The following is a 17,762-nucleotide window of genomic DNA, read 5'->3' as shown; positions in this document are numbered from 1 at the left end:
GGTGTGGGCCAGTGCCCGACTCCCTGAGCCCCACCAGCTCCACATCCCACCAGCTCCCAGGAGCACAGACACTCACCATGGCAATATTTTCCTGTGTCACAAATTTCAGTTTATTTTCCATTCGACGTAAGGCATGTGACAACTCCTCATTCTTCCTACTGAGGCGTTTGTTTTTGTCCAAAATGGGCTTATACTGACTTTCTGCTTCTCTGAGACGCTTCAACTGAAAGATAAAGAGAAAAATAACACCTCTGGAGTTTTTTCATCAAATATATTAACTGCTTTCTGTAACAATCCCAGTAGAAGTATTTTCTCCTGATGCAAAGCTGAACTGATCAAAACCTCTTGGGATTTCCCACTGGGGAGAGACCATTCCCACAAGAGAAGATATTCTGCCTGCGTAGCAAACATTCAGCGTGGGGAATGTACTTATTTTTAAAAATAAATACATACAATTTGAGTTAATGCCACCTTAGAAATCCATCATTTCCCAAGCCCAGAGGGGAGCGCCGCAGCAAAGCCCGAGCAGAGGAGGAGCAGCCCCTCATTTCCAGGCAGCACGGGAGCAATCCTGGGATGTTCCTGGGACAGGGCAGCACGGGAGCAATGCCGGGGTGCTCCCGGGACAGGGCAGCACGGGAGCAATCCCGGGATGTTCCCGGGACAGGGCAGCACAGGAGCAATCCTGGGATGTTCCTAGGACAGGGCAGCACGGGAGCAATCCCGGGATGTTCCTGGGACAGGGCAGCACGGGAGCAATGCCGGGGTGCTCCCGGGACAGGGCAGCACGGGAGCAATCCCGGGATGTTCCTGGGACAGGGCAGCACGGGAGCAATGCCGGGGTGCTCCCGGGACAGGGCAGCACGGGAGCAATGCCGGGATGTTCCCGGGACAGGGCAGCACGGGAGCAATCCCGGGGTGTTCCCGGGACAGGGCAGCACGGGAGCAATGCCGGGATGTTCCCGGGACAGGGCAGCACGGGAGCAATGCCGGGGTGCTCCCGGGACAGGGCAGCACGGGAGCAATCCCGGGATGTTCCTGGGACAGGGCAGCACGGGAGCAATGCCGGGGTGCTCCCGGGACAGGGCAGCACGGGAGCAATGCCGGGATGTTCCCGGGACAGGGCAGCACGGGAGCAATCCCGGGGTGTTCCTAGGACAGGGCAGCACGGGAGCAATGCCAGGATGTTCCTGGGACAGGGCAGCACGGGAGCAATCCCGGGATGTTCCTGGGACAGGGCAGCACGGGAGCAATGCCGGGATGTTCCCGGGACAGGGCAGCACGGGAGCAATCCCGGGATGTTCCTGGGACAGGGCAGCACGGGAGCAATCCTGGGATGTTCCCGGGACAGGGCAGCACGGGAGCAATGCCGGGATGTTCCTGGGACAGGGCAGCACGTCCCCAGGCCCTGGCACTGCCGCGCTCACCAGCTCGTTCCTCTCCTCCGACAGCAGAGCGTTCCTGTCCTCCAGCTTGCGGATGATCCCGCTCAGCTCCGCGATTTTCAGCTGGAAGCGCCGGGCGTCCTTTTCATCCAACTGCTGTTCCTAAAACAAAGATCAACTGCAAATAACTGCTCATAAGTGTGCACGCAAGAGCACGTTGGCAAAGCTCAAACTTCTTCTTTACCCACATCCAAACATTTTAAAACGTTTTTGTGTACAGTGTAACCCATGGAACCCAACTGACCACGGAAAGCTGCGGGGCGAGACCAATGGAAAGTCAGGAGTGGAAATGTAACAAAGAATGCAAATGCAGAGGTATGTATATGCATATGTATATGCATATGCAAATACAACGTCACAAATGTGACAATACAAATGTGCAACCACAAAGTTTACAAATGGTAAACTTGGAAACAACAGAAAATATCAAAACTGAAGGCCGTGTTCCAATGATGCCACTGTTGAACTGAGAGCTTCAGACAGATCGCCCACTCTGAGGACTCGGTCATAAGAAACCGGTATTAAAATTACTGAATTACTGAATGGGGAAAATCCATGCAATTGTGCATTGAATAAGCTCTTCTTCCAGAAAGCTGTGGCCCTTATGGGGTCCTAAAGGGTCACTCATAAGGCCACAGGGGTGGCACTTTATCTGAGTGAAAATGCTTCAGTCAAATTAGAAATGAATAGAGATATAGGTAGATGTGTTCTCATTCGGAATCAGAGAGGAGTTACAGCTCCTGACAAACGTGACAGACTTTTCCCCTTCTCTATGTCTTGTTCTGGTCTTTGGCAGGAGTTGAGTACAACTAGAGAGAGGCAAATTAGCGCCCACAGTGCTGGTGGCACTTTTGGGAGGTCTAGGGTTCCTCATTCAACAGGTGCAGGAGAGGCTTGGGCCAAAGAATAAAATAGATAGGTTTGCTCAGGTATAAGTTTTACACTTGTACTGAGACAGTCAAGGCTGTTGCAAAAGAAATCTTGATGAGGATCAGCAATGAGGACAGGCTGCACACGTCAGAGGCACGAGGGCAGTTACCCAAGGGCTTTTCTGGGCAAAGGGGGCCCCAGCAGGGAGGGGCCAGAGTTACAGTGCAAAAGCCACTGTGGAAGGGTGGCTCCAATCGAATGTCCTGGCTCATGCAGGGAACAAACAGCAGGAAATAGGTTAGGAGGTCTTTGGCTCACTTTGTGTGCTGCTGACAGCGAGCAGCAGGAAAGGGGTGCCCGGGGGGCTGCAGGGGCCCTGCTGCCCTGCGCTGCCGTCCCCCTCCCTCGGGAACTGGCCTCGTACGTCTGCTCCCCGAGCCCCAGCTCGCGCCCCCGAGAGCTCGCACACAGACAGCGCTTGGTGAGAAATGCATTTGCATCGTTTGTTGGCAGAATCGTGTCAAACTGTCAAACTGAGGCGGGTGGCTGAGCATGGTACGGTGAGGAAAAGGAGAGAGAGAACAGAGGAATTTCACCCTGCTGACAAAACCAAACCAAACCGACCGGGAAACAAAACGACAGAAAGCAAAAGCTCTCCCATGGTGAGTTGGACTGGAAATCTCAGGGGTTTGGCACGACAAAAGCCCGAGCACGGCGCGGGTGCCCCGCACAGCCATGGGGTGCACTCATCAAGATTTGGTCGCCCGCTCAGGTGAAACCACGTGGAAGTGCTTACGGGGCTTCCCGAATGATCTGAAGCGTCTCCTGCACCACTTGCATAAGGAAGTTCCCGCTTGGGGCTGCTCAGATGCCGGTCAGACTCTTTGAGCTGGGACAGTTGTTCATCTAAAGCCTCCTTTTGGAGCTGCAGTCTCTGAGCATGCCCGGCTCGCACCCCTAACTCTCTCTCCAGCACGAAGACTGCTCTGTCCTTAAACTTAATCTCCTCCATCTACAAGGAGAACAGAACACAGTCACACAGGGCTGCAGCACCCGGAGCACCCCACGGTGGCACAGCCCCGCTGCCCTGCCAGCCCGCAGCACGGTGACAGCGACGGCGAGCCAGCTCTGCCTTTCCCCAGGGCCACGCAGCAGGAAATGAATCCCTCCTGCAGCAGGCACCTTGCACTGAAACCCTGGGACAGGGCCTGAAATCCTAGCACCACTGCAGAATGTCTTTAAAAAAATGAAAGCTTGACATTCACACCACACTTTGATTGCTTCACTCAAACACTTTAACAATTCTGCAGCAGTTTGCTTGGATGTCACCTCTAGAAAACGTGGATTAACAATTTTTAAAGAAAAATATTGAAAATTCAGTATGCTTTAAATTTTCAAAATTCCTAGAAGAAATATTAATTTTTTAAAAATTCTTTTGTCCCAGAAGTCTCCCTTGTGAGCAATTCCTTTTCATGAGAGGTTTTACTTACACATAATAAACATTATGCAAAATCATGAAGTGCTTAAATGACAAATACCCAGTGACTTCTAATGCTCTCCTTCCCTGTTCGCCTGTGCCAAGGGCTTGTGCTCATCCCATGGGATCAGCCAGGATGTGACCCCTGGGGTCTGGCTGGAGTTCACGAGGGTGGCTGGGTCCTGCCTGTGAAGGAATCCCTGATCCCAGTCCAGCTGATCCCAGCCCAGCAGAGGAAATCCCTGATCCCAGCCCAGCTGATCCCAGCCCAGCTGATCCCAGCCTAGTGAAATCCCTGATCCCAGCCTAGTGAAGGAATCCCTGACCCCAGCCCAGCTGATCCCAGCCCAGTGAGATCCCTGATCCCAGCCCAGTAAAGGAATCTGTGATTCCAGCCCAATGAAAGAATCCCTGAGCCCATCCCAGCTGATCCCAGCCCAGTGAAATCCCTGACCCCAGGACAGTGAGATCCCTGAGCCCAGCCCAGTGAAATCCCTGATCCCAGCCCAGTGAGATCCCTGACCCCAGCCCAGTGAAATCCCTGATCCCAGCCCAGTGAAAGAATCCCTGATGCCAGCCCAGCTGATCCCAGCCCAGCTGATCCCAGCCCAGTGAGATCCCTGATGCCAGCCCGGCTGGGCCGGGGTGCTGCCCACAGTGCTGCCCACGGTGCTGCCCACGGTGCTGCCCACGCTGCTGCCCACAGTGCTGCCCACGGTGCTGCCCACGCTGCTGCCCACAGTGCTGCCCACGGTGCTGCCCACAGTGCTGCCCACGGTGCTGCCCACGGTGCTGCCCACGGTGCTGCCCACAGTGCTGCCCACGGTGCTGCCCACGGTGCACCCACACACGTCAGCCAGGGCTGCAGAGGCGCTCACAGCACGAGTGGCAGGGGCTGCAAGGGAGGCAGAAATCACTCCCAGCCCCCAGGCTCTGCCAGCTGCTTCCAGACTCCAGAAACACAGGGCTTTTGCCATCGGATTTTGGGACTTCAGACATTTAAGTTCAAAGGTCAGTTTTTAAACCTGGCCTGCTTCAATAAGAACATTTTGCCCTGTAAGAGCTGTGCTAATGCTTTTATCTCTGCTTTGTCTCTAAACCTGGAAAAAGATGACACAGGGAGTCAGCAGTCACTCCAAGGAGTTTGTTTGCAGTAAATGCCAGCCTGGCCCGCCCAGGGCAGGTGCTGGCAGGTCACACAGGTATCAGGACAGCAAAATGCAGCAAATGAAAGGGATTTTGGGTGCCATTGACTAACCATCCTTTCAACAATGTCTGTGAAGGCAGCGCCTGCTGACTTTGAATGAAACAAAGACAAAGCTCTGGAGCACCTGAGCTCTTTCTGCTAAATGTCTAATGAGGAGAAATCCAAATGGATGCACAGGTGAAAAGATAACACGGCATTAAATGATTATTTGTTTAAAATAAGCAGAATATTGGGTAGTTGATTCTTATTTATATGGAAACAAAGACATATTACAACAAAGGCAACGCATGAAATTGGGAGGAACAAAGAGATGAGAAAACACAAAACATTTCACATCATTTCACTAATGGTTTGTTTTCCAGAAAAAAAAAAAATCCCTAAACATAACCTTCATAAACCACAAGCAAACATCAGCATCGACATCTTCCTTCACCTGAGTAAATTCCCACACATGACACAGGCACAAGTTTGGTGCCTGCAGCCCCCAGACAGGGATCCTCAGAGAAAAATGTTAACAACAGGCCTGCGAGACACGAAAGGAATCCCTCAGAATGAGGAGCTTTCCTGACCCTCGTAAATGTAGGAGTGAGGTTGTCTGGCTTTTATATACAACAAAATCCTTCAGCCCAGCTTTAGTTGGAAAAAAATGTGGTAAATGAGGGTCAAGCCAAAAATGACTAAAAAATCTACAGTTGGAAGAAGGAACAATTAACTTGAACATATGTCTACCTTCAGGTGCCGTGCCACTTTTATAATCCCAGATATGGGGGTTTCTGAGCACACGGGGGAGTCAAAAGCAGAGGGTAAAGACTAAACCAATCACCAATAAAGCCAATATTTAAAAAGTCAGCTTCCCAGCCTTTCATCTGATCCCACCCTTTCCATCAGACGTGGTCACTAAGTGACACTGGCAGAGCTCGGGTCTCTGGGGCACAGAGGTCAGGGGGGTGCTCAGCACCTCGAGCCCCTCTCTGGCAGTGGGGTGGCATTGCCGTGAGGGTCTCCATGCCCACTGGTCTCACAGGGGATTGGCACAGGCTGCTACTCATAACTGACTAAAGTTTATCTAGACTGAAAATAACCCCTCCCCAGGACCTAGCAAATCCCATTTCCTCAGTTTTTCTCATTTCCCTGGTAAAGGAGATGGGCGTGAGGAGGCTGCAGTGCCCGTGGCTGTGCAGAACTTCTCCTTCCTGACCGACCTAGAGTTAATTCAAGTTTAAGTGCTCTTTTCCACGCTGCATTTTGGCTCCCACTCAGCAAGCGTCGAGGCCAGTTAAGCTCGGGGAACACTCCAGGCTGAAAGCTGCTTCCCCTGGCTGTGCACACACCCAGCAGGGCGTGCTCCTGCCCGTACAAATGGCATTGAATGCACCGGGCAGCGTTTTCAGGCGGTTTAAAACGCACAAAGTGACATTTAAGGACGGCTGGCTAAAATTAGCCATCCTCTCCGAAGGAGGCTGTAGCCACACGTACTCTCACCATCTGCAAGGGGGTTTCACCCTCTGCAGTGCCCGCCCTGGGGCTGTGTGCCAGCTGAAGGGGCTGAGCTGAGCCAGCCTGGCAGGCACAGGCAGCACAGCCCCTGTGCCAGCACAGCCCCCAGCTCAGAGCAGCCCGAGCACACCCCAAAACCACCCAGTGCCTCCCCTGTGCTGCCTGCAGCGCGGGGAGCTGCCAGCCCTGCCCCCGGGAACGGGCTGGAGCCCTTGGCATCCTCTCCCCAGGGATAACTGCACTGGAGAGCACCCAGAGCACAGAGCCTGCAGTGCCAGTGTGCCCATCCCCGCCCTGTCCCCAGCTCCGAGTGCCACCTCCAGGTGCCACCTGCAGGGATGGATCCAGCCCTCCCTGGGCAGTGCCAATCCCTGAGCCCCTTTCCATGGGGAAATTCCTGCTGTGCCCACCCTGAGCTGCCCTGCCCAGCTGGGGCTCTCCCTCTGCTCCTGTCACAGACTGCCAGCCAGCGCAAGCACAGAAAATGCCCGAAGCTTGCCAGAGAGCCCCTGAGTCTCTGTTACCAGGGCACTGCCCAGCCCCTCACCCCGGACGTCAGGGCCCTCCCCACAAGGTGCCAGGAGCCAGCAGCTCCCACCAGGATAACTGAGGGGGTCCATGAGCTGAGAGCACCTGACCCCACCCAGGAGGCACTGGGGGCTTGCTGAAATCATAGCATCAGGTAATTTCATTGGTGCAGGAAGCCAAGCTGATTCTTTCAAGCAGGAACTGTAAAAAAGTTTGATTTCCAAAGGCAGTTTAGATAACATCCCCTTGAACCACTCTGCTCCCTGTAAGTAAGACCATATTTATTTTACAGTTTCTGCAATAAAGGCCATTAGCAGGGCCCTTCCATGTGATGCAGCAAGTTTATTTAGGATGTCCATTAGCCCCCCATTCACTGTGCTGTATGAAATCAATGCACCAGTGATGTATGGTTAGAGAAGAATGTACTTACACTGCAGGATATTTGAACAGCATCAATAAAGCAGTTGGTTATAAATGATTTCTAATATCCTCTTCATAAAAACAAACTAATCTATGAAAAACCCTTAACAGCTAAAGTCTGAGAGAAGAGGAGGCTAAATGAAGGAAGGGGACACTCCACTGCTGGTGTCAGTCCCTGCCAGGCGCTCTGGACTCAGGTGATGCTGTAGCAGCATCCTCCAGGGTAGGAGGTGCTGCAGGGGGTCTCTGCAGCGTGGGCACACTGCCAGCCTTTGGTCTGGGGCCAGGCTGAAAGCTCCTTGGGCATTTTAAATTTATTTGGAGGTTGGATAATGTCACCCTGTTCTTTTAAAAGTTTCAAAGTTCTTCTGAAAGTTTTCTATGCCTTCTGATATTTACATGTTTCTACTGGAGCTCTCATGCACTGTTCATGTAAATAATGATTGTTTTGCATTCTTCTTTGTGGGAGGAGAGAATTAATGGGCTGTTGGTTTGACCAGTGTGGTTGGAGAGGTGGTAATTCCATCCTCCAATTCACTGCCACTTTTAAAATTCTATATATTGCAGAGTAAAAAATAAAGCTCTCTCTTGTTGCTCTTCTTCTTCCCTCTCTTGCATCTAACGTGTGTGTGAGTTATTTCCTGTCCTGGTAGGACAGGATAACAGCTAAGGGCTAATGACTTAGGAGGGACCTGATGGGTGTGTACCAGGACCCTGAGTGCTGAAAAGCAGCATGGCAAACACAAAACGATGGTGACACCACGGAGATAACGAGACAAGACCCAAAACACACACCAGGAGGGCATGGGTGTGTCCCCAGCCCCTGGGCAGGGCAGCAGCAGTGACCCCCTGAGCCCCACCAGGTGCTGGTGGCCTGCCAGGCTCTGCTGCAAGGGCTTCCCTGAGAGGGAGCTCCCTCCCACAGGGAATTCTCCTTTCCCAGCACCACCAACCTCCCCACCAGGTGCCACACACATGCCAGAGGAAATCCCCAGAGCCGCAGGCGTGAGGCTCTTGCCTTCGAGAGCGCCGCTGCTGCAGCTGAGGATCAGGTGCTGGGCTGGGTGAGGGCAGGCTGAGGGTCCCTGAGCGCCAGGTGAGCAGGGCCAGGTGAGATCCCAGCCCCTGCCCAGGTGGGAGCCACGCAGGGCAGAACCAGCCCGTCCTGGGGAACCCCCACGCTGGGCATGGAGAGGGGCTCGCCCTGAACGCCCTGCTGCGTGGGTGGCACTCAGGGGTGCAGGAAAAGAGCACTTGGGATTGTGTAAGCCTCACATGGGATGTTCGTGGGAACCAGCAAAGGCAGGCAAAGGGGGGCACCAAGGTGGATCAGGAAGGGTCTATTTCCTTGGTGAGGAACTAGAGGCATAACCCAAGACACATAACTGTAGTACCCTTCCCCTGACCAGCCAGGAACCTGAGGGCTCTTCGTGCTACCTTTGATGTGAACACCATCCACAAGCTCTCACATGGATAAAGAATTTTCTCACAAAACATCCTAATGCTTTTCAAAACCAGCTTGCCCTTTCTGCTGGTAATGCAAACAGAGCTGGACAAGCCCCAGGGTTCCACACCCGCCCGGCGAGCCCAGCACTGACATTTCCTGCCCAGAGCAGCGGTGCAGGAGCAGAGGGCCACACGTACCAGCCTGCGGATTTCCCTCTCGCACTCCCTCTTGATGCGGGTGATCTCCTCCTGGTGCAGGTGATACACACTCCTGATCTCGGCTGCTTTCATCTTGTCAGCCTGGATCACCATCGTCAGAGCCTCCTCCACCTGCTTCTTGGCCCCCTTCAGCTCGGAAATCTCTTGCTGCATTTTGATTTTCTCCACCTCGAAGCCCTTCTTGGCCTCCTCCTTGGCCTCGGTGAGCAGCACCGTTTTCACCTTGTCCGGGCCCCCCTCACGCACGGCATTGAGCAGGGTCTGTAGCCTCTGGATTTCATTGTCTTTAATTTTTATTACTCTGAGCAGCTCGGCTTCATGCTGTCTCAGGAGAGTTTCTCGAACAGCTTGGAGCTCCTTCATTTTGTCTTCGTGAAGTTTGACTTTGAGCTCTGTGACCACCACTGTACTTTTATGCTGTTCGTGCTCCTTGATCTGCTTCACTTCCTGATTCTTCTCCCTTTCCAACTTGCTGACCTATAAGGAAAACCAAAAAAGTATATTATTTTCAACCAACAAAACAATGAATACATATAATGATATTGTTTAAAAATGGCACAGATGACTTTACACTATTACACCTCAATGCTGGTATGTCTGTGTCTACAAACTGGTGGTAGCAAAGACCTTTCTTTCACTGCAGGCTCATGTTTAATGCACATTCAGGACTCAGTCAGTACCTTCTGAGTAAGTCAGAGTCCTTACTTTATTCTGCAGAAGCTCTCACAGCAGATTACCCCCAAAATAAGGGAAAAATCAGGTGCCAAGGCCAGCACTCTGGCCCGCTCAGGCACTCAGGCCAAACCTGCACGTGCACAGGCAGGGCACGAACAGCTCTGAGCAAACTCCTGGGAAGCCCCAAACAGCTGCATTCTACCAGAAGCTCCTGAAGCAATGAATTATTCAGCAGAAATAACTGACTGTACCTGATCACACAAGGCTCAAGTGATGTTTCAATTTAAAACCGTGCCATAAACTCTAGAGAAGCCATGGGCAGAAGTGGCTGTGAAGGACAGGGAGAAGGAAAACAAAGTCCTCAGCCCTAAAGCTGCAAATGCTGTGCAGCAAAAAGATTAACAGATGTTCTATTTACTTACACCTGTGTGTCAGATTCATGGTCTAAAATGCCTAATAGTGATGCGAATTCATGGAAAAATGCAAACTATAATTTTGTCCCTGCATGGCAACACACTTCTATTCTGGAACCAAAAACCCCCGAGGTCTATCAGTGGAAATGATTTGGAGAATTGGGGAAAAGCCAATCAATACTCGGTGCTCTTGTGAGAAGTGATGCGAGGGTGAAGCTGGAAGCTCTCAGAGCTGCGGCTCCAGCCCAGGGTCGCTCTCCCTCAGCCTGGGAGTCAGCGCAGGAGGCAGAGCCGAGGTTCAGCACTGCAGCCCTGGGGAAGCACTGCCTTTGGGGGAGTTTGCGTGCAAAACCCGAACGCAGTTGGCGTGAAAGGGGAACAGAAGCACCGCAGAGGGAACTCCGGCATTCCCAACTTTCCGCTCGCCGCGGAGCCGCGCTGACGGGAGGGGAAGCTGCCCACCTTGCTCTTCTCCTGCTGCAGCTCGATCTGGATGTCGGTGAGCTTGGCCCTGAGCTCCTCGTTGGCGGCCTGCAGGGCGGCCAGGGCGTCGGGCTTGTCCCCCCTGGCGCGGCTGCTGGAGCCCCTCTTGGCCATGGTGAGGGAGCCCGGCCCCGCTGCTCGCCGCCGGCCGCTCTACATCTTCTGGGGCCTGCGGAGGGACAGCGTCAGCGGCCCGGCAGGGACCAGCGCCCAGCACGAGCCGGCCGGGCTGGGAGCCCTGGCCAAGGCTGCAGCCACAGCTTTGATGGGCTGGGAAACTCCTCTGAGAGCCGCCTTCAGTCCAGCCCTTCCCCAGCGCTGACAGACCCGCGGCCCAGGCGCCACATCCACGTGGCTTTCAAAGCCTCCAGGCTGGGGACTTCACATCTGCACTGGACAGCCCTTTCCATGGAGCAGTGCAGCACAGCATCCAACCTGAACCTCGGATGCAGCCTCTTGTCCCATCCCTTGTTCCCTGGGAGCAGGGCCTGTCCCCCTGGCTGCACCCTCCTGCCAGGCAGGGTCCTGCTCCTTCTCCTGGACAATTACTGTCCTGGGGTCACACAGGGCAGGGAATGTGGGATCCACACAGGGCAGAGGATATGGAACCCACACAGAGAAAAGGATATGGGGTCCACACAGGGCAGGGAATGTGGGATCCACACAGGGCACAGAGAATGTGGACCCCACACAGAGCACAGAAGATGTGGAACCCACACAGGGCAGAGAACGTGGAATGCACCCAGGGCAGAGGATATGGAACCCACACAGGGCACAGAGGACATGGAATGCACCCAGGGCAGAGAATGTGGAACCCACACAGAGAACAGAGGACATGGAATGCACACAGGGCAGGGAACGTGGAAACCACACAGCACAGAGGAGGTGGATGTTCAGGAGGGACAACCACCCACCAGTCCCCAGCTCGGAGGCAGCAACCACTGGGAAGATTTTATTCTATTTTCTCAGAATTATGGAATCACAGGGTGGTCACTGTACAAAGTTCCATTAAAAAGTGCTCAGATTTGGGAAAGCATTTCCAACCTTTTTAAAGCGATCCTGTTAACGTGGGTAGCAATGCTCCTGGCTGGTGGCCCTCAGTGCCTCGGTCTGTCCCTCATGCTCCAACCCCAGCAGAGGCACTGTCCCTGTCAGTGGTGGGGCTCAGCAGGTCAGGGCAGCTGCAAGGAGAGAGTAACCATGAGTGACAACAGCAAAACAGCAACAGAGCCAGCCTCCACTACAACATTGTAATAAAAAATTCCTGGCTTGAATTGCAAGAGCAAAATCCTGAATCTGTCAGGGAGAAAAGAGCCAAGGGAGGCACCTGCTCTGGGGGTACAAAAATGGGATATAAGGCTGGGAGAGAGCTGGAGCCTGGGAGAGCAGAGCTGCTGAGAGCCAGAGAAATCATGCAGGACATTGGGTCAGAGGGAAGGAGGGAGGCCGAGCCCTAGAGAAACAAGTGGGAGAATAAAATAACACTCCTGATGTTAACTGTCCAAAGCAAGGTGGTACAAACAATTTCAGTTCTGCTGTTACTCAGGCTGGTGCCTGACTTTGTAGCCTGGAAGTCTCCATAAAAAGAAACATGTTTGATTGTGCAAAGAAATAGAAATAAATTAAAATTTAAAGATATTGACTGAGAAATCTATAACACAAGTACACGTTCTTCGCATCTAAGATTCTTGCTGCTTTGTGTAAGCAGACACAACACACCAATGGAGATTTAAAACCCTCTTTCTTTATTGATAAAAAATGGGGCAGCCTGTAGCCACAGGCAGAGTTGTACCTGCTGCAGCAAATGAGGCCTTTGTGCACGTTACAATTATTTTCCTAGAGGAGTCCTCCAAAGGCAGAGGCAGCCTGAGCCAGGTTAGCTCTCAACTGAGGAAGCAGAGCAGCAAGCTTGAACTGCTTGCACATGGGTGGCAGACACATCACCATGTGAATGGTGCAGGGACTGGAGAGAGCAATTGCTGACAGGATTCTTCTCAACAGGGAGGGCTGAGAGAATTTACATCTGTGCACTTACAGAAAAGAAAACAGAGCTGGCACCGTGGAGCAGAGTTCACTGGGTGGGAATTCTGGCTGAGGTCAGCTTGTAGAGCCACAGATCCTGATACTTACAGTGATGCACCTTTTAAATTTTCTTTACAAAGGCTTATGGTAAGGATTGACACATTTCATGCCAAGCATCTGCTTAGATCCTTGAACTCCAACTCCTGCACAGGCTAGTCCAGGGATGACTACATGCCCACTAAACCGTGTCAGAAATGTCAGAAATGTCACAAAGTGCAGCCCCTGGGAGGAGTGGAGGGCCTGAGGAGGAGACGGTGGAGTCTTGCCTTGGCACAGCAGTGGGGATGTGAGCGTGTGAAGGATGGCAGAGCCCAGGGGTGGTGCTGCAGCCAGGTGGATGTGTGTATATATATATATATATATATATATATATACACACACACACACATATATAGATATATAGATAGAGATCTGTGCTGGTGCTAGCAGAGCTCAGCCCTGGCAGCTGCCCCAGCAGAGCTGGACAGGCTGGGTTGTTATTCCCAGGGTAAGGATGGGAACAGGGCTGAGGCAGCTCCCAGTGCCAGCCAGGACCTTGTGTGTGTGCAGGGGGACAAGTGCCATTGTTGGAGCCACCACAGTGCTGGCTTGTGCTCCCACACGTGTGGCCCTGCAGCCAGAGCAGCCGTGCCTGCTGGAGCACGCCCTGGCCACAGCTGGGACCCGGGACCAGCTGCCAGGCCAGCCTTGAGAGGATATTTATCACAAATACGGGAGAAAATCAGGCCACAGAAACACTCCCCAGCCAGCAGCAGGCAGGAGGAGGCTCCTCCTGGGCTCAGGGCACACAGAGCTGCTGCTCTGGGGCACTGGGGACACGTGGGCACCTCGGGGGTGCCTGAGCACAGACCCTCACCAGGGCCTGGCCCAAGCTCCCCTCCCCACTGGGCACAGCAGACATTCCCTGGAAAACCAGCCACCTGCCCCTGGATCTTTCCTTTGTTTTCCCAGTGAGTTACATAGAAGGGGCAGCTATCAGACACGTCACCTTAACAGAACAGAAAGGTCATCATACGTGTGATGCTGGGAGAACAGATCATGCATCTGATTCCTGGCAGGTTTGATATTGAAAACAGCATCAATAATGCATCAGAGTGCCTTGAGCAGGGATCAACGCTTCCTTTGCCTCCTGAGTTGCAATTCAGACATCAAGACTAATTGGGAAATGTGTTTTCTAGGTAGCAGTTACTGAAATGAATGTTTCACCATGCTGAAAAATAAGTTAATTAATCCCTACCCAGGGTACCAATATTTGAAAGCAGAACATTGTTCTTACAAATATGGAACATTTCCAACATCTGCCCTGCGAGCACTGGTGTTCTCTGTTTTTGACAAATTGCTCTGATTTATTAGTTTAAACAAATCTTTTTGAGCCTCTGGTGCACCTTGAAATACTATAATAGAAAATGTAATGGCTGAGTTCCCACTTTTTCACATGAGTAATATCCACATTCCATTCAGGATTGCACTAGCCTGTAGATCCCAATGCAGGAAAATGAGTTTTCCTCTGAAAAGGAATTTCATGCTAAGCCATGCAATTATGTCCCGTGCTGGAGCTGTGCTCTGGGCTTTATCCATATGAACATTTGTCATATATCCATATAAACAGCATATCACTCACTCAGCTGCAGGGTGAGAAGGAAACCTGGTGGGAATTGCATGGGAAAAGGAGTATTAAAAACCACAAGCAGTGTGTGTGACCCACCCCAGACCTCCCCAGAGGCTGGCACATCTGCCTGGTCCAAAGCTGCAGGCTCCCCACACTGCAGAGCTAACACACTTACCTGCTGCAGGGCAAGTCTCCATTTGGGAAATAAAAACCCCCTCAGTGCTTCCCAGTGTAAAGTAAGCTCTGAAACCTATCCTTCATGAAATAATAGCTGCTTTAAATTCAAAATAATTCCACCCCTCATCCCCCAGCCCTGACATCGCTGCAGTGGAAGTCTAGCCAAAGTTTTGCTGAGGATTAGATCGATTCCTGCAGCAGCTGTAAGGGACACATGTCGAATCCCAACTGACCTGAATTTTTCCTCAGAGATTAATCCTTGCAACGCTATAGGCTTTCACTCATTGGTGTGTGGAGCGTGTCCTTTGTGAGATCAACATCACAGCTGCCAGGCTGCTCCGGGCTGACTCCCCTTGTGTGTGAGGTTACCCCTTGTGCCACACCCAGGGATGGAAATCCACCTCTGGCTCTTCAGCCCAAGCCTCACATGGGATTTTGGGTTTGGTTTTTAGTGAAACCATAGCTGGGTGTCAATTATGAAGCTAATTATGGTTATAGGGAGCACCTGGAGCTGTGCCGGGGCAGGTTTAGGTTGGAGATCAGGGACAGGCTCATCCCCAGAGGGGCTGGCACTGCCCAGGCTCCCCAGGGAATGGGCACAGCCCCGAGGCTGCCAGAGCTGCAGGAGGGTTTGCACAGCGCTCTGGGATGCCCGGGGGGATTTTGGGGTGTCTGTGCAGGGCCAGGGGCTGGGCTGGCTGATCCTGCAGGTCCCAGCCCAGGACAGGGCTGAATGCAATGCTGGCAGCCAGGACTGCTGCTGAACCCCAGCAGGCAGCTTTAAAGCAGGACACCTGGTTAACTGTGCAGCTCTTAGGGCTAATTTGCAGAAAGAGCAATAATTAATTAAAATCAGGTGACTAGGTAGGAAAGTAATTTCTCCTTTTTCTCAGAGGACCAATATTTAAGGTACAAAAATCCATTGGAGTTTCTGCAATAAACTCCAATAGCACAGACATCCAAATTATCTGTTCAACTGTGGCAACTCGGCGGAATTTGGGGAGGACTGTTGGTGAGGAATATATTTCAGACCCAATTCCACGAGTTTCATGGTGTGTCACTGTGTTTCCTGCTCACAAACAAGCTGTTCCAGCAATGCCACCCCTTCTCCCAAGGAATTCATGCCTGTGTAATTAACTAAATCAACTCTAACACAGATGGCATCGCACCATCCAAAAGCACTTGATGGAAACATTTTAAGCATGTTATTAACATCCCTAAATAACTATTTAATGCTACCTCTCCAACCCTCTTCGGCACCAACACACAACACAGCTGGATTTGAGGATGGAAAAGGCAGTATTTAATTGCTACACTCTTATAAAAGATTTTCAGTTCTTGGATTTATTAAATTTATAAATGAGCTTGAAAAATAACAGACTCAACAGTGGCAACAAAACCGCTGTGCTTTGGATTTCAGAATTAAGGTTAATTTCCAGTCTGATTAATCATCATTAAATTCAGCTGTGAGGAACTGGGCAGCAGGGAAAAACACTGATGGGAGTAGGAATCTTTCATCAGGCTGACCCAGACTATCCAAAAATTACATTTCTATTTGACAGTGTGTTTTACTTCTCAGTAGGTGTGTACCCAGCTTTAAACCAAGATAAAAATTGACATTTCACTGCAGCAGACAAGAATTTGAATGGAAAGTGGATTAATCTCCCAAATGCAAACAGCTGGGAGATGTCCATCAGGCTCTAGTGAAAAGCTGTTCCTGCAGCCTGGAAAACTGAGGATCAGATTATTTCAAACCTGATTTTTCATTACTAAATATCCTGGTTTAAATGACCTTTTTGTGGCACTTGCTGCGAGTCTCCTCCCCAGTGCCAGGCCACCTCTGCCCTGTTTCTGACCGTGACTCTCGGCTGAGGAACACAGCAGTAAACACAAAGCAGCCCCACCATAAATAAACAAAACCAGTGATTTGGGGAGGAAGCAGGAGCGTGCCCACACTCCCAGGGGGTGGCACCCATCGGGGCAGCAGTGCCAGGGCTTAATTAGCAGCATTCCTGCCCTTCCAATCTCTGTGCCAGGCCTGCCCACCCTCACAGGGAACAATTCCCAATCCCCAATATTCCATCCATCCCTGCCCTCTGCCAGTGGGAGCTATTCCCCCTTCTCCAGGCCCTCCAGGCTCTTTTCAAAGTCCCTCTCCAGCTCTCCTGGAGCCCTCTAGGCTAAATAAATACTTCCAACTATACAGAAAAGATCCATTACAAAGAGGATTTTATAACAAAAGCAGCCCCTGGATGATGATGAATAAAATCCTGGAAGCAAAACGTTCTCCCAGCCGATGAGCCCGAAGTGCTGACCAGCCTGGCAGAGCAAAGCTCCTGTTTCCAGAGCCACAGGTGGGAGGGAAAGGGCTGCGGGCACAGGGGAAGAGCTCAGAGCAGTGGAAGCACTGGTGTGGCATGGGCCACAGGCTGTGCCCATGGGCAATGGGGGCACGGAGGTGCTGCTGCCCTTGGCCAGGGCAGCTCTGCCAGGGGGCTCTGCACAGAGCACATGGGCAGGGCTGAGGATTTGCAGCTGCAATCCGATTGTTCAAAGCCGATTTGATTTGAGATGCTGATTTGAGGTGCAGTGTACCTGGCGTGCAGACAGCGCTGCCCTGCAGCCTCCCCGGGCACATCAGCAGGGCGTGGGAGGCTCCTGGCACCATGGCACACCCAGAGCCCAGGGGGACAACAGGCAGCTTCACCCCACCTTAACAATTCCAGTCCAAGTGCCCCAGGCTGAACAAGCTGCCCAGAGCAGCTGTGGCTGCCCAGCCAAGTGCCCAAGGCCAGGCACTTGGAGCAACCTGGGACAGTGGGAGGTGTCCCTGCCCATGGCAGGGGTGGCACTGGATGGGCTTTAAGGTCCCTTCCAACTGAAACCATTCTGGAATTCTCTAGTCCATTTCTCTGGGAAAATCTTATTTTCAACACAAGAACTCTATAACCTTTTTTTTTTTACCAAGACTAACAACAACAACAACAACAACAACAACAAAATAACCCAAAAAAACAAACAAAAAAAACCCCCAAAAAACCCAAAAACCAAACCCACAAAAACAAGCCCCAAAACCAAAAAACAAACAAACAAAAAATAAAACACAAAAAAAAAAAAGGGGGGGGGGAGAAGCGGAACTTCAACAGCTGCCTCAGCTTGTGCTCTCCATCGGTCACTAAAATTGAGTTCTGGAGTTCACCTCTGGGGCCAAGTG

At 51.9% G+C, this 17,762-nt stretch overlaps 1 protein-coding gene across 17 annotated transcripts in view; it reads right to left on the bottom strand.

The window, feature by feature from the left end:
• Nucleotides 1-17,762, bottom strand: part of JAKMIP3 (Janus kinase and microtubule interacting protein 3) — a 60,881-nt gene that overhangs the window by 26,279 nt on the left and 16,840 nt on the right. For 12 of the 17 annotated variants that reach the window (XM_085583026.1, XM_085583019.1, XM_085583017.1 and 9 more), the window contains 6 exons: nt 11,725-11,861; nt 10,660-10,849; nt 9,089-9,586; nt 3,112-3,327; nt 1,428-1,547; nt 77-223 (listed from right to left, as the gene is read on the bottom strand). In XM_085583026.1, the coding sequence (XP_085439152.1) occupies nt 77-223; nt 1,428-1,547; nt 3,112-3,327; nt 9,089-9,586; nt 10,660-10,794 (1,116 nt within the window). In that variant the 5' untranslated portion in view covers nt 10,795-10,849; nt 11,725-11,861. Of the gene's footprint in view, nt 1-76; nt 224-1,427; nt 1,548-3,111; nt 3,328-9,088; nt 9,587-10,659; nt 10,850-11,724; nt 11,862-14,781; nt 17,329-17,762 lie in introns of those variants that run through there. The other 5 variants (XM_085583020.1, XM_085583023.1, XM_085583028.1 and 2 more) reach the window with 5 other exon arrangements.

The sequence above is a fragment of the Lonchura striata genome, chromosome 6 (genome assembly GCF_050655825.1).
Source record: "Lonchura striata isolate lonStrDom1 chromosome 6, ASM5065582v1, whole genome shotgun sequence".
NCBI classification, from domain to species: Eukaryota; Metazoa; Chordata; class Aves; order Passeriformes; family Estrildidae; genus Lonchura; species Lonchura striata.
This window is presented reverse-complemented; position numbering and strand designations above follow the sequence as displayed.